This window comes from Pteropus vampyrus, unplaced genomic scaffold (genome assembly GCF_000151845.1).
Source record: "Pteropus vampyrus isolate Shadow unplaced genomic scaffold, Pvam_2.0 Scaffold14, whole genome shotgun sequence".
NCBI lineage: Eukaryota > Metazoa > Chordata > Mammalia > Chiroptera > Pteropodidae > Pteropus > Pteropus vampyrus.
The window spans coordinates 8,096,558-8,120,486 of NW_011888795.1; the positions used below are offsets into that span (position 1 = coordinate 8,096,558).

At 41.6% G+C, this 23,929-nt stretch overlaps 1 protein-coding gene across 1 annotated transcript in view; it reads left to right on the forward strand.

Annotated features, from left to right (window-relative positions):
• Positions 1-228: 228 nt before the first annotated feature.
• Positions 229-23,929, forward strand: part of ETV5 (ETS variant 5) — a 53,968-nt gene continuing 30,267 nt past the window's right edge. The window contains exons 1-5 of the mRNA XM_011382037.2: positions 229-399; positions 3,386-3,504; positions 3,636-3,723; positions 3,849-3,896; positions 3,990-4,040. Of these exons, the coding sequence (XP_011380339.1) occupies positions 3,460-3,504; positions 3,636-3,723; positions 3,849-3,896; positions 3,990-4,040 (232 nt within the window). The 5' untranslated portion in view covers positions 229-399; positions 3,386-3,459. The remainder of the gene's footprint in view (positions 400-3,385; positions 3,505-3,635; positions 3,724-3,848; positions 3,897-3,989; positions 4,041-23,929) is intronic.

Consider the following 23,929-nt stretch of genomic DNA (forward strand, 5'->3'; position numbering starts at 1 on the left):
AATTATGTAAAACAGACTCCTGAGGGGGTGGGGAAGGACGCGCCGTTGACCAATAGAAGACGAACTTGATGGAGCAGCTTGACTGGATTTGTCCGCAGTCAGGATAAACAAGAGGAGATGGACAACCGCAGGAGGGGCCTCGGGCCAATGGGAACGCGGCTGTGCTAGGGCCATGGGCCAATAGCGGCGGGCGGAGCAGCGGGCTGCCGGGGGCCGGGCCAGCGCTCCAGCCTGGTTGGCAGCTGCGGCGCAGAGTCCAGCGGCTGGTGAGCGGAGCGGTTCAGCGTCCCCAGAGCGGTTCGGCCCAGCCATTTGCTTAGGCGCCCAGGCCCGGTGCGCGCGTGCGTGAGCGCGCCTGCGCCCGGGGCCGCTGCCAGGGGAGGAGAGCTGCTGCCTCAGGTGAGGGGGCAACGGGGGAGCGCTGGGAAGGGGCGGGGGAGGCATGGGATTGTATGTGCAGGAACGGGTCCGAAAGGCCCGAGAGTTCACCGGCTGATTCAAAATCTTCAAATTGGGGTGCACTTCCTATTTGAACTGACCCCCCCCAAAAACTGATCGCACCCTCCTCCCGCGGCTCGGTCCGGTTCGGTTCCTGGGAGGCTTTGGGCGGGGGCGGCTAACGGTTCCGGAGCGCGCGGAGAGCGGGTTTCCGCACGTTGCGGGGGAGGCGCGCCGGAGCGCGAGGTGCGGGAGCTCGGAGGTGGGTATGGGGGCCGTGGAGTTGCGGGCCTTTACAGTCTCTGGAGAGATGAGGGCCCCGAGGAGACTTGGAAGCTCGCGAGAAGAGATGGTTGGCAGAGTTTTGCAGTCGGGAGAAGGGGGCCGAAAGCAGCTTAGGTGGAATTTTTGAGAGGTGATGCCCCCAGAGCACCGGGAAAGGTTAAGTGACATAGGCATGTGCAGCCTTCGGGGTTGGGGATTGGCCCGGAACTTATGCAGGCCTTGCAAGTTTCAGGTTGTGGAAAGTGGGCACCCAATCCCCCCCCGCCCCACTCCCACCCCCAGCAGACTGAGAGTGTCAGGCTGCACAGCAATTCTGGAGAAATTAAGGAACATCAGAACAGCGGCTTGGGGATGGTAGGGGAAAAAACGGGTGCGGAGGGGGGATGGAGAGATGCTGGAGCCTCCCGCTGGATTACGGATCCGACCGCATTTTCAGAGGAGGGGAGACCTGGGGGAAACCGAACTCCTGTTTGAGGAGGGGTGCCAAGGAGAGCTACTTGGAGGTTTTGAGGGGCAGGAGGAGAAATTGGGGACGGTTGGTAGCGCCCGGCGCCGCAGCTCGTTTTTATGAATGTGGGTGACTTTATGAATGAAGCGGGTTTCTTTCGTTGGCTCGCTGCTCCCTGCGGCTTTTTTTCCTTTCCCTTTTTGTGAATGAAGCATTGAGCTTTCTTTCTAAAACGCTGGGGTGAGGGGCCTGCGTTGGAGGCTGGGCGTGCGTTGGGAGTGGGGGTGGGGGCGCACCCGAAGGAGTTTTCATGAATGGGGAAGGCTGGGAATTGGGTGGAAGTGTGTCTTGTTTTCTGAATGGGGCCCAGCGCGAGGGATCCAGTTACAGCCTTTACCTGATGTGGCGGCCGCGGCTCGCTCGCTCATTCATAAAATCAGGCCCGCTGTGCGCCGCGGGGGAGGGGCCTCGGCGCGGTGTTAAAGTTTTCCTGGGGGCACCGGGGGAAGGAGGGGGGCACAAAGGAAGTGGCTTAAACTCCTGGATGAACTCGAGCCTTCTCCTTCAGGCTTAAAAAAAAAATTATACTTTGTACACGATTTTTCTAGCCCTTGAACTCTGAGGGCTGCTTTAAAGATCCTCAGTGCCTCTTTTGGGTTCGCTTATAGCAGCCTCTTTCTTTTGTATAATTAATAAAATACTTTTGCTCTTCATAGTGAGGTATTTTGCACCGTATTTCAACATGAGACTGAAAATAGCTCCTCCTCTGATCTGCTAGTCGTTGTCCCCTTCCCCCAGCAGACATTTACAGAATTTTTAAGACCACGATTTAATCGGTCAGGTTTTTGAAGGCTACGGAAGATTTGTTTTCATGCCCCTCAGCTCAGTGCTGATGATTCTCAGATTTTGTATACGAGTTGGTGACATTTGAGAAAGGCTTTATTCTGAACGTTTTTTAGCGCTGTTTAGAAGGCACGCATCACTCCAGGCTAGTGAGAATATTTTTCTGGGAAGTTATGAATTTTGTCTAGTTCTGCTTCTCTCCCTCTTTCTCTTTGACTTTGAAAATATCGTATTACTTGGGCCAAAGTGCTAAGAGGAGCCTGGCTGTGAAGGGTTTCCTTGCATCCTGCTCACTTACAAAAATTTGATATGCTTCACACAGTGTGAAAAACAAATTGGATGGAATTGCCCACTGAGAAAAGTTCCCCATTTAAAATTTGTATACAAGTTAGATAAAAGAGTTATTCTTAAGCATTTCGCATTGCTTAGAGCTGGTCCTCCCAAATTAGAAATAGTTCCCTCCTCTCCATTTTGACCCCCAACCTCTCTTCCCAGCCCCAAGGCTTGACAGTACTGAAACAGTTTAATTTTGTTTTCTGGCATGTTTGAGGAAAAATTGACTTCACAATAAGAAACAAATTGAATTTTCTTTTCATGGGTCTTTTGCTTTAATGCTTTAAAAAAAAAGATCTGTGGTGGAGATGTATTTAAAATGTGTGCAGTGGAATTTAATTTCTTTCATCCATTACTTTCATAGCTATTTTATTCTTTTAGAAGTTGGAATTGTCACAGATATCTCCATAAGTTTCCATGGAGATTACTTTTGACATTACAGCAATGACACCTGTTTGGACAGAAGGTTTAGGTTATAATAAAGAGTTGTATGAAGATGAGTATACCTCTGATCGATATATTCCTGGAACTATATATAATGTTTTACCAGTGACCTATAAAATGCTTTTAGGAACACTATGTATGTCAGATTCTTAATTGCTAATAATTTGGAATGCTTAAACCCAGTTTCTCTACTTCCTGTCACCGTATTGTCAAAATTAAATTATCTCTTAAAAAAACCCCTAACACTACAAATGCCCTGGAGAGTCTTCTGTTAGAGAAAATCTTAAAATCACCCTTTTATAATGAAAATAAGATCTTTTTTAAAGAAACAGGAGTCAGTAGCAAACCTATATTCTTAATGAGAAAGCAAGAAAAAGAAAAGAATGAGTCAGCAAACGGATTTGATACAAAGCACACTATGACCCTGTGATGCCACTAAGCCTAGCGTTAGTGTGTAAAGCTTACACCTTGAGTGGGCTTTAAGTACTTCAAGGAAAGGTAGTGATTTGCACAGGCCCTAAAGAAAGAACAGTATAAAATTACTTAATTTGTTTTTCTCTCTCTCAGTTAAAATCTCCCAAATTCATATTACAGGAGGACCCCTTTCCCCCCAGAAATTGCTCAATGCTGAAACCTTTCAAAGTGATACTAGAGACATTGGAAGCACCATGGATGGGTTTTATGATCAGCAAGTCCCTTTTATGGTCCCAGGGGTAAGTTTATGTGGCTTTTGGTTTGTTTTGTCCTCCCTCTTCACATTTGAGTCTTCTTATTGATTTAGTGACTACCCTTTCTGGGCCCCTTTATTACACTCAAATCTTCACTGTCTGTTGGCCTCTTTCAGAAATCTCGAACAGAGGAATGTAGAGGGCGGCCTGTGATTGACAGAAAGAGGAAGTTTTTGGACACGGATCTGGCTCATGATTCTGAAGGTAGTGAAGCTTTCTCCTCTGTTGTGGCTTCCTCACATGGCTCCCAGTGAAAGCAGCACACAGACTCTTCCTCTTTTTCCTAGCAGAGGAATTCTCATTCTGCTGTCTTCTGTTTTCAATTCCAGAGTTGTTTCAGGATCTCAGTCAACTTCAAGAGGCTTGGTTAGCTGAAGGCAAGTTTCTTGGCTGTCCTATTTTCCATATAAAATGTTTTACTGTGCTTTTTAATAAAACTTAAAAGTCTAAAATAAAAATCTCTTTTCCAGCACAAGTTCCTGATGATGAACAGTTTGTCCCAGATTTTCAGTCTGATAACCGTAAGTACCTTTCTGGTGGTGGCTCATTTGTTCTGAAATTGTTTGGTCTTGGATCATCTATGTCTAGATTGCTCTTTTCAGCTGTAGGCAGCATATTTGGACAGTGGAACGTATTTTGTCTCTTTTAATAATTCCTAGTTAACCCCCAAAACATTTGTTTCATTCCTTATTGAAATTATTTCTAAAGTGCTTTTATTATATTGTAAATAGGATTTACTGAACGTAATTTGATCCTAAATTTCTTTTTGCCTAAGAATATTGCAAGGGTTCAAGCTCAAAATTAAAATTAATTAACATTATAAGGTGTTGGACCAAATATCCATTAAGCAGGCATTATCTTACAATGATTTTTGTTTGTTTTAGAAATTAAGTCCTTGATACAAATCACGAGCCTGACATTTTTTTTCTCTTAAAGGTACAGAAAATAGTTAATGGAAGATTCCAGTTAATTGTTGCTTCACCCAACATGTTGTCAATTTTATTTCTATTTTTAAGTTGATAAAGGGTGGTCACAAGGTGACCTGATTTACTCCTATTTTTCATTAGTTATTAGGACTTTATCATTCAGAAAAGAGTAACTTTTAAAAAAAAAATGGTCCTTAAGTGCTCCTATCATTGAGATAACAAATGCAGTGGGAAGCTCAAAAGATAACTGTGAGCTGGCCAGGGGCATGGTTAGCTTTGCACTGATCTTTCAGAGCTGTCTTCAACAGGTTTTGAGAGGTTTTATGGTCCAGGCAGAGCTATCAAGGACAAAGCTGGCTGATGAAATTTGAGCAGCACAAGGCAGCTCTAGAGAGCATTAGTCACTGGCGAATGAGCAGGTTTAAGAGAGGCCTGGAGAAAATGCTGTCTCTCTTGAGAGTTGCATCATAGAAAAATTCATGTCTCTTAGTCATAGTTTATACTAGCAAGCACCTGAGCCAGGCAAGGATTCGATTTCTCATTTTGTACAAACAAATTCTTCCCAGCTTTGTTTTATCTCGTGTGTGCATGTGTGCGTGTGTGTGTGTGTGTGCATGTGTGCGTGTGTGTATGTGTGTGTGTGAAAATGCTACTGGGAGAGAGGGTATCTTTGAGTCTCAGTAAAAGCCGGGTGTTCTAAATCCTTAAATGAAAGATCAGAGGTACCAGCTAAACATTCTTTAATAATAGGTCTTATAGTCAAGGCGCAATGCCATGAAATTTTAAAAGGAAATAAACTATAACCCACAGATGCATGGTTACCTTAGCTTTGTCACAGCTTGCTGTGGACGTTTTCTTTAGGAAAGTGCATGAATGTTAATTTTTGCCCTTTGATTGCTTTCAAGTGATTGGGAAGTTTGTCACTGAAAGGCTAAATACAGAATAACCAAAAGTGTGCGTGCGCGTTTGTGTGTGTGAGTGTGTGTGTGTGTGTGTGTGAGAGTGTATGTGAGAGAGAGAGAGAGAGAAAATAAAGGATTTGTAATCCCACTCTATTCTGTGTTGACAGTTTGGCCCAGCCTTTCCAGTTCTTGCTCAGAGCAGCATAAACTGCAGACTGTTTGGGAGGTGGCTTTCTTGGCAGAGGTTCTTTGAAATGCTTTTATGATACTTGTTTGTTTCTCTGTAACCCAAAAGAGTTAAAAAGGAGGTGAGATGACTGCATTCAAATTGATTTCATGTGCTGAAGCAGAGTGTTCTTTAGAGAAAGATGTCAGCAAGCAAGGTTTATATTTGGAGAGATATTTATCTGCAGGAATAGGCTAAAGTGAAAGAATCAATAAATGTGTTTTGTCTCCTTAGAAATAATTCCTGCTCAGCAAACAGAATGTGCTAAATTCTTTAATTAAATTGCCATACCTAAAATGGAGGTGCTTTGGGAGATGTTTCTGCTTACCAAGTGTGCTGTGTTTTTTCCTTTGTTTGCTTTTTGCTTTAACTTCTTAAGGTTGAGCTTTTCTATCTTTTAAGGATAAAACAGATGGTTGAGTAGCCTCGAAACATAATTTAATAATTCTTTCTCCCTTTCTGACTCTTCTGGAGATGGAGCTTCGAGAAGGATAGATTCATGTAGATTAACGTGCCTTAGAGGTTAGGGAAGAACACAGATGTTGAATGGTGTAGCCTTCATCCACCTGTCCTTGCTGTTATGTGTGACTGGTTTGACCACCATCGAAAGTGACAGTGTAGACACATGAGAGCTGGGAGAGCCCAGGGCTGGGCCAACTCTTCTCTTTGAGCTCATCTCACAGCCTCGGGTGGAGGATTAGCCTCCACTCCTGTCACCTTCTGGAAGAGCCCATGATTATTCCAGGGGAGGGAGAGAAACTCATTCAAATTTAATGAAACCTTATAAGATGATTTGAATTGACCAATCAATAAAGTATAAAACAAACTTGGATTTGTCTGGTAAAGCAAACCTTTTCCCTACAGTAGCAGAAGTGGTTGTGACACACATTCTTCTGTAGCCTGCCACTGGTAATAGTCTACCTTTCCTGTTAACGCTGATTCGATTAATTTTCCATCTTGTGTGTATGTAAGTGTTCCAGATTTGGGTTCCTGCTCATAGGCATCCTATCCATAAGTGTGATTTAAAGAAATGAAACCATTGTTCTTATAAGTCTTATATAAATGCCCAGCTTTTAGCTGTATAGATTTCACTTTATCTCACAAATACAGAATTAATAAAGTATTCCTTATCTGGAAACTATTAAAGATCAAATTCAAGGGAATAGAAAGTGTAACCTATAGACCGTAGGGATTCTGCTAGTGCCTCGCCTCATTGTCCTTTGGTCCTGAGAAGTAACCCTGAAGTTCCCACATTGTTTGAGCTGGAGGTCCCTTGTAGAGATACTCTTGCCTACCCGCTTCATTTTACAGAGGGGATAGTATGTAAAATCCAGATAGCTGGGGAGACTGACAAGTGGTTGGAGCAAATGGGAGGGGTTAGGTGAAATGAGAAGTAATAAATTACAAAGTAATATCCTTAAAGAAGCTCTCACAAAGCTGCAGAGTATCAGCATACTCAGGTGTGCCCAAGGCTCTTCCTTATTATTTCAGATACCTCAAGATGGTCCTCAGGAGAGCCTTAAGGAGACTGCTGGCCTCCTAGTCCAAAACCTCAGTTCTCTTCATTCTTCGATCCTAAGAAACTTATTAAATATCTTATTAAAGTGCTTTGACTTTTTCCACCTAGGATTTGGAAAAGAGAAATCATAAAACAAAAATTATAAAACTGACATGTTTCCTAGAAGACATCAGCATGTACGCAGATATATAAAACTATGTTATATACCCTGGGTATTATAACTTAATGTGTGTATGTGTGCATATCTAAGTGTGTGTAGCTAAATATGTGCATTAACACACAAAACTACAGTAGATGTGTACACATTTTTACTACACATTTTCACAGAATTAACTATAAATCAAAATCATGGATAAGATTGACACTCAATGCTTAGATTTGGGGTGGGGTGGGGATTACATTCATTATTCTGAGCTGAGTGCTTGGGCACTTGAGAGTATTACAAGATTTTAACGTATATAAATAGTATTTTTTTAAATACAGATTTCAATTGTTTTTTTCTCTTGTTTCAGTTGTGATATTGTGAATGTTCCCTGTCAGCATCTCAAATAACTAAAATATTTTATGCTGGGGCAAAGGCATGGTAAAATCTTACTTTAAAACTATAGCCTTCATACCAAATATAATTTAGAGAATTTTTTTAAAATTCGAGTGATCTTATTTTCCTTCGAAGTGTTCTTTTTAGATATGTGTTTCAAAAGGAACGGCTGGACTATAGAAAGTACGAGTAATTTTCTAAGGACTGGCTAAGTAACTGATGAAATTGACTTTTCATAAATACATTGCAATAGATAGCTGGGGAAATAGGATTAACTGTTATGACAGCCCTTGAGCCTAAAACACATTCATCTTAATCTTGTTTCAATATGGGATTATGCAGTTGGATTTTTTGTTTGTTTGTTTGTTTTCCGCCCCCACAGTGTATGAGGTTGATATAGTAGCGGCAGTGCCTTCCTCTTGGAGAGGATACATCATATTGGACCCAGAGGTGGTGTAGCAAAACTCTAGGTTTACTTGCTCTGTGGTCTTGGGCCATTTCTATTTGAAAGGTTCATCCTAAAGTCTTTTTGTTATGGAAGGTAAGAAAGGAAACAGTAGGCACTTTGAAAATGAGAGGCTTGAGGGAGTCAAGGCTATTAGCTTATCCTTTTTAAGAGCCAGTAGTGGGGACGTAGGGAGAAGAAGAGTGCTGAGGAAAGCAGGAGGAAGACGTGGAGGGGGGAGACTATTTGACTCTAGGTTTACAGTGCTACTTTCAGTCTTTGTTAGCTAGCCCACCACCTGACCACTGAGAGGGTGCCAAATGATTTGAAATCCTTCCTGTTTTGATCACCTCCAAGATTCTTAGACCAAAGACTCTTAAGAAACCAAGACCTAGAGTCCCATTTATCTAAAAGAGCCATATTTTTACCCCAAATCTGTTTTCATCTTACTTTAAATCAGTTAAGCTATTAAAAACAATGAATCTGCCTCTTAGATGTCTCTCTGCTCGTAGTCCTCTAAGAAAATCTAGTACCCTTTCCAGTCCTTTGTGTTTGGAGAGAAAGACTAGGGCTGGGCAGTTACATCTGGGTCTGCCTAGTTTATCATGTAGGTAGATTCCAGAGGTAGCAAAATCCAGGCATCAATCAAAAACTTACCATCTATCCCCAGTTTTCCATCATGCTTCACTTTTACAAGATTAAGGCATGGGTAGCACGATAAAGCTGAGGGTTTGTATTATTTGACATTTCTAACATCTAGCAGTATCATTGTTTTAATTTCAGTCCCAGAAAAAAATGCTACTGGTCATGGAATTGGGTAGGGGTGAGCTTTTCTACCAAGAGACTGTTCCTTCCACATGTTTCTCACGTTTTAATGGTGGTAAAGCACATCCAGGCTCAGAGGCTAACAGCCCCTCTCAGGCGCACAGCTGCCCTTGAGGCAGCATGGGCCCCATCTGTGCCCTGGCACACAGTGCTTCTCCACTTGGAATCCAAGGAGTTCAGTCTTGTCATGTTGCAGCTCCCAGCTCTTGGACAAGCGCCAGGCATGCTGATGCCAGTACCAGATTAGGTTGCTTTTTTAAAAATTCATTTTGTGAACTCATCAAGCTCATTTACCAGAGGCTTTGGTCGACAGTTTCTATCATTGTCCCATCCTTCTAAGAGGTTCATTATAAACGAGGGGCAAAAATAGTAGGCCCATAGTGTGTGTGCGAGTGGGCGTGTGTGTGTGTGTGTGTGTGTGTGTGTGTGTGTGTGTGTGGCCATAATGTAAGTACACCTTTGGGCTTGGCAGGCAGATTTCAGTGGACTAGCTCCCACATAAAAGGACCCTGCATAACAAATAAAGTGGGCTCCCCTACTTAGAAGGAAGAAGCATCTAGGGGAAAGTTAAGGCAGAGGGTGCAAGATTTCAGGGAGCAGGATAAGATCTAGCTTTTAAAAGTCCAGGAGTTTTGAGACAGATCTGGAGAACAATCAAGGCATCGAACCCAATTCCATGGTCAGAAACACTTCAGAGAAATGTTTCCCGTGTCTCCATCTGAGTTAACTGGAGGTGGGAGTAGGGTCAGCAATGAGAAGAGGTAAACGTAAGACATTTGAAAACAGCCCAACATGTTATGAAGAAGAGGAAATAACCCATGAGCTGAAATTTATTTTCTGGATTTAATTTTCATAAAGTGGTATCCTTTTCCTTGACATAAATTGAAATTATTATACTGGCTTCATCAGATCTTTCTCAGGGTGATTATCGAAGATTTGGAAAAAACAAAAAACAAAAACAAAAACAAAAAACCTCTAAGAAACCAAACCAGTCTTTAGCCTTGTACTTTGTGTTGTCCTTGGAGTAGATTTCACCCTCCAACCCCAGATCTTCCCTTTTGATGTCTCATGGGCATTCACAGGGAATCATAAACCTTATAGTTCAGATGCAGAACCAGGAAAAGGAACTGTGAAACTATTCATAATAGGTAGATCACCCTCAGCCCCTCTGTAGCCAGAGAATCCAGTAGTGGCTTCAGAGACCCTGTCCCTTGGGGAGGAAGCCAGGTGGCACTCGATGTAGCTATTGGCAATGAATGGAAAAGCAAGTAGCCTGGAAAGGCCAGCTTCCAGAGAGAGCTGTACTCTAAAACCAGCTCACCCCCGAGGGCAGGAGAAATATCACTGAAGTCTGCTTCTCTCAGCTGGTAGCTGCAGTCAGATTCTGGACCGGGCAGCCTAAGATAGTTTTCTTTTGCTTTTCCCCTTTTGCCAGAGGGCACTTGCCGACCTCTCTTCTAGCAGACTTGCATACCCTTGCAGATTTCAGCCGGAGTCTTGGCCATCTGAATCTTAGGGAGGGTGCAGAGCAGGCAGGCGCCTGCAGTGTCTGAATTTCTTACATAAACACAGCTCGCTGAGAGAGCAAGCGTCCCTGCAGCGACAGCTGGGCTCTGCTCCGCCTGCCCCAGAGAGCTGAGCTGCCGAGCCCCCCTCTTGCTGAATGGAGCATTCCAAATTGGTTGTGAATGGAGGGCGGGGCTCCCTTGCAGACTTTTTCAATGAATAACCAGACCCCATTGTGCAGCCTGTGGAAAAACAACCAACTCAAACAACACTGGGACTGTTAGAAATATGCTTGTGATTGGCAGCTTGGAGAACCTCCAAAATTAGTTTCCTTTGGCTTCCCTGCTGCTCCCTGTTCTCAGAGCCTGGGCTTAATGGGGTTTGAGATTTCTTGTAAGTGCTGACTTTAACTCTCCAACTGCCAGGCTGATGGCCTGAGTTTATGGGGAAGGGCTGCTACTGACCAGTGAATCTGCTCCCCTTTCTTGGTCTCCCATTTTAGACCATAGCTGTCTAAAGAGAGTGATAATAAGAGAGGGTGGTTTAGCTTTCCTGGAGAGAGAGGTGTTGAGACTTGATCTGAGGATATTACCCTTTTATCTCCTGCTTCCCATGGGGCTGTGGCTTTAGTTTCCCCTTGAAGATTTCTGCCTGCTCTTCTACTGCAAGCTCCAGCCTTTACTCCAGGCCTGAAGAACGGGTGTTTGCCTGCCACAACACAGATATTTCTTGCTTAGGCTTACATTTTAACATGAGAGTGACAAAGCTGTAATTTTTCTACTCCTTGGCCTCTCTCTCCTATTTAATTTCCCACTGTGGTTGGATACATGGACTTTCCCAGACTGGTACTCAGCGGTGGGGGAGCCTCACTACGGCTGCAGCCCTTTCAATGAGTTCTCCTCAAATGCCTTGCTTCTTCAAATGAACACCCCAGGAAATACCAAAAAGAACATAGCCTCTGAGCAACCCCAAAACCAGAGTGGCCTCCTCACCTGGGAATGAGGCCAGGTCCTAAGGGTTCACTTGCCTCTGTAGTGCCCGCCCTAAATGTTCTGATGAACAGCTAACCTCTCATAGATACCCCTCCCTCCCCGCAAAGGGCTATGTGGGCTAGACCAGGGCTGTATAAGCATAAAAAGGACAATCTGTTAAAAAGCAAAACAAAACTTAACAGTAGTTCAGTGTAATTTCCTCAAGAGTTTTTTGAAGAGCTCTTCTTAGTCCCTATTCTTAATCTTCACAACCAAAATGAGGCTATTTGCATTAGCGTTTTGCTGTAAGTAGTTTTTCTAAAACATGTCCCTTGCCATAAATTGTCCCTTCCCTATTAAAAGAACAGGCCTGGGCAGATTGTCCTTTTGTGAGAGAGTTTGAAACCTCTCAGGAGGTAACCCTAGATATCAGCTGTGTGAGAGGATGCTGATATTTGTGCTTCTCCAGAGGGGCTGAGGAGGACTTGAGCTTACATAAACACTTTTCAGCCGAGTGCCTGGAAGTGCTTTGTAATTGCCTGAAAGGGCACTTACCGAGGGTCTTTTATCCATTTCCCATAGAAAAGGTATAAAAGAAGAGGCGGGATGTCTCTTCTACTATGTGGCCGCCCACAGTAAAGACCAGATCCTGGAATGGCTACCCCAAGTTTCCTAATCTGAATTTTGATAGAGAATAATTTAGTGTAGATAACTTCACTGTGCTGAGAGATACCTTCAGTCAGAAAATGCGTGCCCCTCAACTCCCTTCTCATTCATTCCTTTCTGCCCCACCAGCCATGGAATCTTATTTCTTGAGGAATAAGGAGAAAGCATCATAGGGTTTTAACGTATGGTATTCTGTATTTCGACAAATATTAAACTTAGTCCCTGCTTCCCAATTTCCGTTCTTTTGAAACAGGAAACAGTATCTCTTCAGCTTTAAGTGTCTCCAGAAGCGGAGAACCCCTGCCTTATGTTTATGTCTGTCTCAACCATAGCCCCCTTCTCTGCCCGCAGCCAGTACTCGGTGAATATATTTTGCACACCACCACCTTCTCTGTTGTTCCCTTCTGCCACATCTTTCAGTAGCCCCCAACACCAGCCTCTAGCTGGTAGGGCAGTAATTCTATAGAGGGTCTAAAACCTGAGTTCTGAGAGTCCTTGGGATGACCTTAGAGAAGAATAGAAAGAAACTAGTTAGGGTTATTTCTCATTTTCTGATTCCTCTTTTAAACATACACACACTAGCCAAGTCTTTCTAGGCTGCGTTTAAACTTTGCACAGCTAATGCTATGTTTCCCAGTAAGACTGCATGTGCTAGAGAACAAGTCATGGTTTAGGCACACATTTGTTGAGTTTCTGCTTTTAGGAGGAGGGCTATAGACAGAAGTAATGGTTCTTAAAGGAGAAGCTAATCTCTCTAGAGTTTAGATTTTCTACTGTCAGATTTTAAAGATGAATTTTAAATTTGAAGATAAAATTATGATTAAATTTCTTTCAAGTATTATTAACATTTCTCTTTAATGCCAGTTGATATGAGAATTATATAAATCGGGAATAAATTATAGAAGGGATGATAAGAAGGTTTAATTGTGCATTTTTTTCCCATTCAGGAAAAATGCCGTTTCCCCTTTCCCTGACGGTGTACTCCACAATGAGCAGCACTTCGTGGTAAAAATCTGTAGTGCTTAACGGAAGGCCCACAGTAGAGGAAGCCATCTTGTCATATCTAATAAAACTCAAGTTAGAGGACAGAGTTCTCTTTAGACCTCTTTCTCCACCATGAAAATTAAACAAATTTGTCATATTGGCTAAGATTGGATATTAGTATTCTTTGAACAGCTGCTGCAGGAAAGTAGTTGGTATGAATAATACTCAGATCCTCCTTTTGGCATAATTAGGCCTGTCAATCACCGTTTTATCTTACCAGTCTCTTAAGCTTGAAAGTAACAAAACGCCCCAGGTAGAAGCAAAGTCTCCAGGCTGTAGGTCTAAAGAGATCCACCTATGGTAGTGGAAAGGAGAAGGTGAGTTCAAAACCAGAGGAACCACTAATTTTTACCTTGACTCGCCTCCCAGTCAGCTCTGTACACTCGGACAAGCCCTTTACTTGACTGTCAGATGCTTTGGTTTCTCTGTAGCCCACAAGTTTGGGGATGTAACAGTCTTACGCAATTAGAGATATTCATTCTGTACGAAATATTTTTATGAAAGAGCCCCATATCTATTAACACGTAAGCCCCACCTCAGTCAAATTTGGGTCAGTTCTTTTCTAAGCTCCTTTTCCTGTCTTTAATTTCTGACTCTTTTATTCAAGGCCTCTAGGTTTCCATTTTCAGAATTCTAAAGTAATAATATTAAATTGTTAGGATCAATGAGTCCTTTGTGGAACTACACAAATCCAAGCTGTTTCAAAAATAATACTGAAGTGCGGAGAGAGTGTGAACTTAAAAGAAGTAAATCCGAAACTAGTTTATCTGGGTCAAAAAGAAAAAAAACTCTCTCTACTACCATCGCTATTAAATTATCTTCCTTATTTGAACAACAGAGATTTTCTTTTTAGAAATGAGATTTTGAAAGATTTGCAGTTTTGTAGCAAGAATGAGATGTAGCTATTCCATGACAGACTTTCTTTCTTACAGTTCTTCTTCTGTGAGTCAGGACATCCCTGATGTAGTACATACATCCCAGGTGGGCTCCTCTTACTAACATGACCACTTCTTTTGGGAGGAGGAGAAAAAGAACATTAATATAAAGAATCTCTTGTCTTCTAGTTTAGCCGGACTCGGAATAGAAACCTTTAAAAATCACCTTTGTCATTCGTTATTATTACTGATAGAGGTGAGGAAAGGAGAAGGCCAGTATCCCAGATTCCATTTAGCACTGGACCTCCTAGTTGATGACCAGGGACATGACCAGCCAGCGTCTTTACCCTGATAGACTTGCCCCTGGACCACAGGCCAGCCTTGAGGACTCTTCTGCTCCCCAGGCCTACAACAGGGCAGTCACCTCCCTGTGCATAGGCCCATTATTACCCTGAGCTCTTCCCAGGGTCCTCTCAGCCTTTGGAAGGTGGGAGCAGCTTCCAGCTCCTTGCAGCTGAAGAGGTAAATGGCCTCGAGGACCACTTTTGCTTTTCCTAGCCAGAGCTATCCCTCCACTGTTCTTTAGGATCTGATCATCATCCTTGACTTGGATCACATTTTATCCTCTCTGCAGTGAGAGTAAAGAGGTAGGGGAAGCCTTGAGCCCCCCTGGAGGTTAAGGTCCCCCCCCCATTTTAAGTGGTCTGCCTCTGTAGTATTCTCCCGCCTTTTAGGTTGCACTTGTGCATTAGATAGTGACCTCCCAGACTGTATTTCATGGGCAAAATTTAGCTTTTCATCTCCTAACCAATAGTATTTCAGCTGGTGATTTGATTTTGAGAGACCACATGCTGGTTCTGCCGACCAGCTGCTGCCACTGCTAAAAGAGGCCACGGAAGAGGGGGTTAGGGAGGGAAGAAATTTTTCGTAGGATGTTGTAATCATCCTACAAGCTGGGCCTAACAGAAGCAAACCTTCAAGTCACTCCCATCTCTTCCCAGTTATATAAAGCCACTAGATAATATAAACATCATAGTCCAAATAATATGATCCCAACTATGTAAGAATGCCCCTAATAAAGCCCTTTCCTGTAAAGTATAACCTCCTTGTCAAGTCAATCCCCCTTTCCCACAAATAAATTAAAATCCCTTTATAAGTGTAAAATCATCATTTTCATCTTTTCCTCCTCTTGCTGTAGCCAGAAGGGCTTTGTTTGGGGGTCTAACAAAAGCTTTTACGGGGGGCCCGTAAGCTGGAATGGCTAATGTGCTCTGGCATCTTTGGAGCTAGATATCTCCATTGTTGAATCTATCTTGTACATATATTCCACATTCCAGGGAGCAGTAAGGGCATAAAATACCATAACACTGGCCCTGTACAAACAAAATTTACAAACACTTTCCAAAGCCAATGTGAGCCCTGCAGCATCTTGTCATTGAAGTGCCAGTCCTATGTACACCCAGCATCTCTCCAGAGAAAGCAAAGTTCTATAAGCCCAATACATTATGCGTGGCACCACCTAGACCCATGTTGCTGTTGTCAGCTTGAGTCCATAGTGGAGATTTAGGGTTATCTGAGATAAACAGAAAATGGAAGAGTAGCTTACAGAGCATGGCCTCATGGTTTTAACTTTTTCATGGTATCGATTCTGTTGTCTGATTTAAAACCCAAATGTGAGAAATTCTGTCAATAACTCTAATTCCTGTACCCTGGGAGGAATTCTACTGCATTTGAAGGTGGCCTCTTAGAGATGTTTCAGATACTCCTTTCTACTAATGTTGTTTATACATTTTTAGAGTTGGACCAGTTTTTTTCCTAAGCTCCTTTTCTTCCCTTTAATTTCTAATACTGTATTCAAAGCTTATGGACTTTCATTTTCAGAATTTTGAAGTAATCTTCTGATGACCTTGCTAACCTTGTTTTTCTGCCATCCAATTTGTGAATTGAGAGGGGACTGTCTGGAGACACAGTCTCCACACTCTTTTTATGTAAGTGCCTATCATTTTTAACAGCAGCTCACCAACAGTATTCCTGGACTTGTATTCTGAAACAGCTTTCAGGTCTTGAATTTCCAAATACTTGGTATAACCTCATCTACTCTTATGGGCAGGAAAGGTGTCTTCTTTCCTTACCACTTTTCCCACTGTTGCAAGACTTGGCTTTAGTTTGGTTGGTTATGATTTCACTTTGGTATTCCCCCACCATTTTCATACAGGGTCATCAAGCTTAAATCCTGCTCTCTTGGGTTGGTCCTATTTCTATATGAATGTAACCCTAACCTTATTTGTATTCAGAAGGGCTTTGTTAGGGGGTCTAACAAAAGCTTCAACCTGGGGGGGCCCGTAAGCTGGCTGTCTTTTCCCATAGTCCATATCATGCTAAGTGGTTTTTTTGTTTGTGTTTTTGGGTTTTTTTTTAGCCGATTACCCCACATTTCTAGCTCTAAATCATAAAATATAGAGTGTTTTTTTTTTAATCTGCACACCAATTCCTGAAGCCTCTCTTCTGCTGACTGTAGGTTTTTCCTATTACACTGGAGAAATCTAATTCCTGGAGCCAGATGGTCCAGGAACTAGCTTTATCAGTTGCTAATTTGGCTCTTGTGTTATTTATTGTACAGATGACATTGACCATATAGGAAGGACTTATGTAATTGTTAATAAATTCTTCTATTTCATGTTTAATCCTACACCATGGATGGAGCCCTGAAATATACCACCAAGACACTAGTCTTTTTGTCCTCACTGAGAAACAGGACAAGTAGGAGAAAATGACGTGGAGTAATCAACGCCATAACCCTACCCCACTGCCACCACCATGATTAATCTAAAATACTGAATAGTGCTCAGTGACAATCCTGAAGAGATCTTTCTCTATCCTTCTGATACCAAATTCTATCCCAGAGCAAGAGCCTTGCTTTCTTCATCTAAGACTTTGCTCAGGACAAATGCAGTTATTCGTGCAGTTGGAGATTGCAGAATGAGCCTGCCCTGAAATCTCGGCCCCTGTATGTGTTATGACACCTACGTGTTGACTATACCATATGTTTGTCATATATCCTGTGAGCTGCATGAAGAGCCTTGATTCCATACTAGAGTCCTACTGCCATTCTTGGTTACCCAGAACGTGAATGTGCAGGGGATTCTCTAAGCTAACAATACTTTATCACAATATAGATCTTCAGCTTCATATTCCTTTCTGATCTCCTAGCCTGGTAAGCTAGGTTAGACAAGTTGGAGCCCCCAGAAACTCTTGCGTGGTTTTTCCCTACGGCTCAGAGCACCAAAAGCCCAGACCACCCATTTCAAGCTTCTTCTCCTAGTCCTGGCCCTGCTCAGCCTTTTCGGGCAGAAGGAACCAAACCAGCTGCTTGGGAGGGAAGAGCTTGAAGGCGAATCTTGAGGTAGAGAACTTTAGTCCTTTTTAATTTTGCCAACCTTCATATATTGGTGATGGCTGTATTGTACACTCCTGGAGATTCTGGGAATGAAATCTAATGAATTGTCCCGATGTTCTGGTAATGTTCTAAACCTGTTGTATATACATATTCACAAGGAGTGGACGTTCTCCATTTTTTTCCCCAAGAATGCTTTGTGGTCTTAAGTTGAGCATGCGTTTTGGTTCCTGTTATATGTATATTAATATGTATGTGGAATTACTGATAGATTTTAGTTTAGTCAATATTTCATCCTCGTGTAATTGCTGTCTTTTTACCCCAGGCAGTAGGAGAAGTGGCAAGAGGCAAGTCATGGTGATAGCAGTAGCAGTTTTCATTTTGCCCTCTCATGAGTGTTCTCTTCTCTTTTCTAAGTGAGCCAGAACCAATAGTAAATAAACAAATTAAATAAATAAATAAATAGATAAATAAATAAATAAATCGAATCGGATCGAATCGAATCGAATCGAATCGAATTGAATCGAATAGAATAATTGAGAACCACTGGCTTAGACATTAGAATATGACCAACATTTTTCCTTGTGTAATTTTAGATTCCTGGGGCTATATTATCGAAACATGGTAAAGGTAGAGGATATACAGGACAGTATTCTTCCAGTTTGGTAACAGGCCAAGGGTGGCTTTCCTCGTGTGTGAATGCATGGTTTAGAAGTTCTTAACACAGCTATTTTTGACCTGTTAGTCAACCATAAATAAAAGGATTTTTTTCTTTTAAGTATCTCAGAGATGGGATATAATGTGCTTTACTGATTTGTTTTTAAAACCTATTGCTGTGTTTGTTTCATGTCTCTGTTTATAGATTTTCTTTTTCTTTCTGGACCATTTGAAAGCAAGTTGCAGACATTTTGACATTTCACCCTCAAATACTTTAGTGTGCATCTTCGAAGATTAAGGACATTCTTCTTTGTAGCCTAAGAAAATTAACCTTTATCCAGTAATATTCGGAATTTCCCAGTTGTCTCCCAAATGTCTTTTATAGCTGATATTGATACTGTTTTTGATCTAGGATTCCATTAATAACCATACATTGCATTTATTGTTACGCCTCTTTCATCTTCTTCAGTCTGTAACATTCTGCCTATCTTTTTTTTCCCCCCATAACACTGAATTTTTTTGAAGAGGCCTGGCCAATTTTGTAGGTGCTGACTTTTTTAGGGCACATTTTGAAAGGATATGTAGAAATGCAGACAACATACAGGAGTGCTGATCTTAGGTCTGGAATCTCCTATCTTGTCAGTTCTCTCGCCTATCATATCCATGCCATATTAACCTCAAAACACTGGTAAAAGCACAGAATGAGTGAGATGGAAATATTTGGGTCAGAAATAGTTTGTGCACATTTAATGAGCGGGCTTTTGAGGGACTCATTAAAACTTTTTTAGCACAGCTTACTAAATAGTTGATTTTATTTTTTTATGGATGATTTTTACTATGTTCAATTTTTGAATTTATATTTACAGAGGTCAGCTGTGTCAGATATTAAAGAAAATGGCACATTTCTCTATACCTCCCCCAATTCTTCTTTTAGAACTTGTGCCCTTCAGCTAAATTTGATAACACTTCAGATTTTTATTTTCGGAGACTGTTTCCAGGCAGAATCTATGTTAACCATTCAAACGGGTTTGAGCATGTCTCTTAATTGGTTTAGAAATCCAAAAGCCATCTCCTTTTCCAGATGTTGTTTTTTAAGTTCCAGAACCACTTACTTTATCTCCCTTGAACCTCCTTGGTTCCCAGAGCAGAGTATTCTGTCCTTATCATTCACTAGTGCTGCTATAGCAATTATAAAGAATATTGTGATATTAGGAATATATTTTATGCTTGAAATGAATTTCTAATCTTTTCAGCCCTAGAATAAAAACATCTCTGACCTCCTCTGGTAATATGGTAGAACTTATAAGCTAAGCTTCATCCTGGCTACCTTTTTTTCTTATTAAATAGCTTTGTCTCACAATGTGTCCCCAAAATAAATACATACATACATACATACATACATACATACATGCATGCATGCCAAAGCTAAGGAAAGGCAGCAGTATTTTGGAAAGTAGGCCTTTTGGCGTATTTGTGCTTGTCAAACCACAGAACACAAGGGGCACTGCATCTGGTGACTTAAGCCCTCTGGTCTTTGCCAACAGGGTACTCTGACAAGGGTAAATCAGGAGAGAAGAGGCTACACCTTCCTTCCAGGTGGCTTCTTCAGTTCTGTTTTGCCAGTGTCATTTTTAGATTCATACGTCCCTCTGATTTGATAGTCTTTCTCTCTGCTTTCCTTCCTCATGTTTCACTCATTGACATAAGCAAAGTATGGTATTGGCGTATGTCTCAGGCTCCCCTGCCCTTGCATTCTTGAACTACACAGTACATATTTCTTACTAGAGAGGGAAATGAGATGCAGTGGTAGTGCTCTAAGAGAGGAACGGTGAGCTCAAGCTGGTGGCAAAGAATGTCGTAAACTTAGGGACAGACCTTCGCTTTAGGGTCACAGCTCTGGAATCTTGAGAAGTCTCTGACCACTCTTGCGTACATTCTGCATCATGTTTGTTCAGAAGTGCTATGAGAGGCTCTGGCCACCTGAGATTCAGCCTCATGGACATTCTGATCAAGTTCTGTCATGAGACACAACTTTCTATGTAAAATAAGAAGATCGTGGCTGTCAAGCGTGACCAAATAAGCCCCACCCCAAGGTCAGGCCTGCACAGCTGATTTGGGAAAGATGAGTCTTCTCCATAGGAAGGTAATGAAACTAAAGAAGGGAGGAGGAAAACCCCAAAACAAAACCTGAATAACAACAACTGGTGGAAGGCAGGCAAAGCTTATGTGAGAAACGGGAGAAATAAGGATGGGCTTAGTCTTTCCCCGCCTCAGACTGCAGTATAACTAACTGGCATTTCTTTTTAACACTCACCAACCACATATATAGAGTATGTATTCACAACAAAGTCTGTAGCAAATTGAAACTTTGATGATTATGAAAAACCATAAGAAAGGCTTATTAGACAAGGTGTTTTCGTCTTTCTAAAAAAAAAAAAAAAAATTCTTTTGAAATACTGTTGTTCATCATAACATTCAACAAAAGTGTTTTCCTTTGTTTTGATCCTTGGTGCTGTAATAGTGAAGTTCACTGCCAGCACTGGCATGGGGTGGCTTCCTTGGACAGATTCCACAGGCCTATACTTGTGGGAAGGAAACAGATTTTGTCAGCAGAGGGATTTATTATTTCTCGTCAATGGGCCAGTTTGTCTGTTTTTTCTATTTTAAAACAATTGGGCTATTTCTTTGGAAGACTGCTTCTATACCATCACAGAGGAAAGACTTGCTAAAATCTGAGAAATCTTAGTTTTAACTTGATGATGCAATTTGACTAAGACGGGGCTGTTTTTTGTAAAAAACAGAAACTTAATGAAAATAATATAGCAATCATAAGCTTGATAAATTTTCACAAACTGTACAAGCATTTAGATCGAGATCCATAACTCATCAGAATACAAGAAGACTCCTTGTGCCCCCTGAACAGGCACTGCCCCCAGACTCAAGAGTAACCTCCATCCTTTTAAACACGATAGGTTAGTTTTGTCTGTTTTTGAATGGTTTGTAAATGGACTCATACAGTAGTAGTCTTTTGTGTTTGGTTTCTTTTGTTCAGCTTATTTGTGAATGTCCATGTTACTAAATATACTTGTAATTTCTTCATTCTCATTTCTGTAGTGCTTAGATTTTGTTTGGGGTTACCTTGAGCCTATAGATAAATTTGGGAAGAAGTGGTATCTTTACAATATCAAACTTTCCAACCCATGAACGTGCTATATCCTTCCATTTATTGAGAGTTCTCTTATTTACCTCAGTATTTTTTAGTTTTTAATTTAGATATCTTACATGTCTTTTGTTAAATGTAGTTTTAGATATTTGATGTTATTTATTGCTATTGTAGATGCATTTTTAAAAATTTCACATTGTTTTAGTTACAGCATATAGAAATAGTTATTTTTATATATTGGCCTAATGATCTTGGTAAATTAGCTTACTTATTCTTATACTTTGTGGTTAAATTTATATTTTCTATGTACCAACCAGGTTATCTGAATAATGACAGTATTGTCTTCCATTTTAATCCTTTTGCCTTTTATTTATTTTACTTGACTTATTTCATTGGCTAGGATCAAGCCTGATTTTTGATCATTTTGTCAGAAAGAGTTTCCTAGTAAGAAGAGCAACTATAAAGTTAAGTTGATTGATTTGTGAACATCATATCTAAACTTAAAATGGTGTGCTAGTGGCCTACAAAGCAGTACATTGTTCTTTGTAGTACATACCCAAAGAAAATCTTGCGAGCCAGCCACCCTTGTGTTTCCTACCCCTAACAAGCAGAGACTCTCATATATATTTGTGCACAGATACTTAATATAGTTCTTGTAGTCAAATAGGGGTCAGACAGCTCTTGCTCTTGCCTCAGAGGTGGCATTAAGAGGATATTGTCAAGGAACAGTCAGGAGGGGCAGGGCATTTGGGGAGAGATGGTATCCATGGCAACAGTGTTAGTGGCCAGTCAGTGACTGACTGTAGAAGATACCCAGTATTCCAGAGTTCCTGCAGTCATCTAAATGAGCAGAAGATTTTGGTCAGCTGGGATGTAGGAGGTAGAATGAGATCTTTAGATGGAATACTGGAACTGGAGGCAAGGATTGTAGGAAGTAAAGTCCACTGGAGTCAAGAAATATTAGCCACCAGTAGGAGTGAGAGAGGGATCATGGGCATTTTGGTGGCCTAGAGATAGGGGAAAGTGTAAGTCCTTGAGTGGATTCAGGTGAATCAGGTGTGCCTCTAGCTGGAGAGTGCAGCGTAAACATGAGGATACAGACCATGAAATTTGGCAAAAAGTGTTCCTCCACTCTTCGTTGGTGTTGTCTTCTTTCTTTATCTCTTTTCCTGTTTCTTTTAATCCCTTTTTGATTTAGTCTTTTTCTTTTATATTCCCTCTGAGAGGCCAGATGATGGAATGACTAAGAACTGTTTAGGTAGGAGTCCTGACCACTTACAGCTATGCAACCGGGGCAGATTACCTACCTTCTTAAGCCTTCAGGTTTAAGGTCTTAAGGTTTTCTCATCTATATTGGAGACAGTGGAAGTAGCTTTCTTACTGGGTCAGGAAGATCAAAAATAATATACCTAAGGACAACTTGGCACAAAGTAAATGCTAAGGGGTTTGTCTGGCTAGCCATCCCTTGGACTGCCTGCCTTGTTCTTTTCCAGAGGTATTTGTTATCCATTTTTCCCTTGTTCTAGAGAACTTTCTCTCAACCAGGTGTTATGTGGTATTTTTGCTGTTTTAGTGGGGAACTCTTGCCTCCTCTCCCCTCTATTAGCAGCAGCTCCAAGACTGAGCAATTTCTTTAACTCCTTTGGGCCTCAGGGTCCTCATCTATAAATGTAGGGGCCTGGATTAAGTGGACTATGAGGCCTTGATCTAACACTAATTGCATCTGTGAGAAGATGCTAAAAGATTTCTCACTAAATTATATATGCCATGAAGAAAGGACCACGTCCATTTTGCTTATCATCATATCCCGGCACCTCCAGGATTCCTGGCTCAGAGAAGATGCCCACTGAATGAATGATTGAATTCTTTACAACAAGGAAGATGGTCCATATTCAACAGGAATTGTTGTCCGAGCACTATTGGCTTTATGGGCCTATCTTCTATAACTCTTGAATTTGAACTCAAATTTTCTAATTTTAGAAAGTGTTTATCAACTCAAATAGTCAATCATTTTATCATTTCTTTTCAAACTTCCTCAGGAATTTATGACCCTTTCTCAATTTCAGTTTGTTGCCATGCTTTATAGTCCTAGGTCTCTGTCATCGTTTAGTAAGTCACCTGTGTGAAGGTAAATACTCTATTTTTGAAAGCAAGTGTATAATTATACAACATCATAGCACCATCTGCAAGGTGCTGTGCCATTTTCTTTATTTTTCAAGCATCACATATCTCATTTTCCAAAGGAGGGAACAGACTGAAAGCAAGGAGCATTCTTTGAGCTTCTTCTAAGTTCCTGCTTTAAATATACCACTGTCTCAGACCAGCGCATGCCATAATCAGGCTCCTTCACACGTCCTCTGGCCCAGCAGTCCTTTTGGGGAGCTGAGCCTTCTTCCTTAGCACTTGCAGGGTCCCTAATAGCTTTCCTGTCAATGATCTGTGAAACTTTCAATTCTCATTCCTGCTGTGTTCCACTCTCTTCTCTCTCCTTCGAATGGTTGATTCCTGGGGAAAAAATATTTATGACTAACATTGTGCCTAGCCTTGTAGGGTAGATGTGGTTAAGAATTAATTGGAAATATAATCCATTCAGTCACTCATTGTCTCAGTGCATTCAGGCTGCTGTAACAAAATACCACAGGCTGGGTAGCTTATGAAAAACAGACATTTATTTCTCACAGTTCTAGAGGCTGGAAGTCTGAGATCAGGGTGCCAGCATGGTCTAGTTGTGTCCTCACATGGCTCTGCCCTCA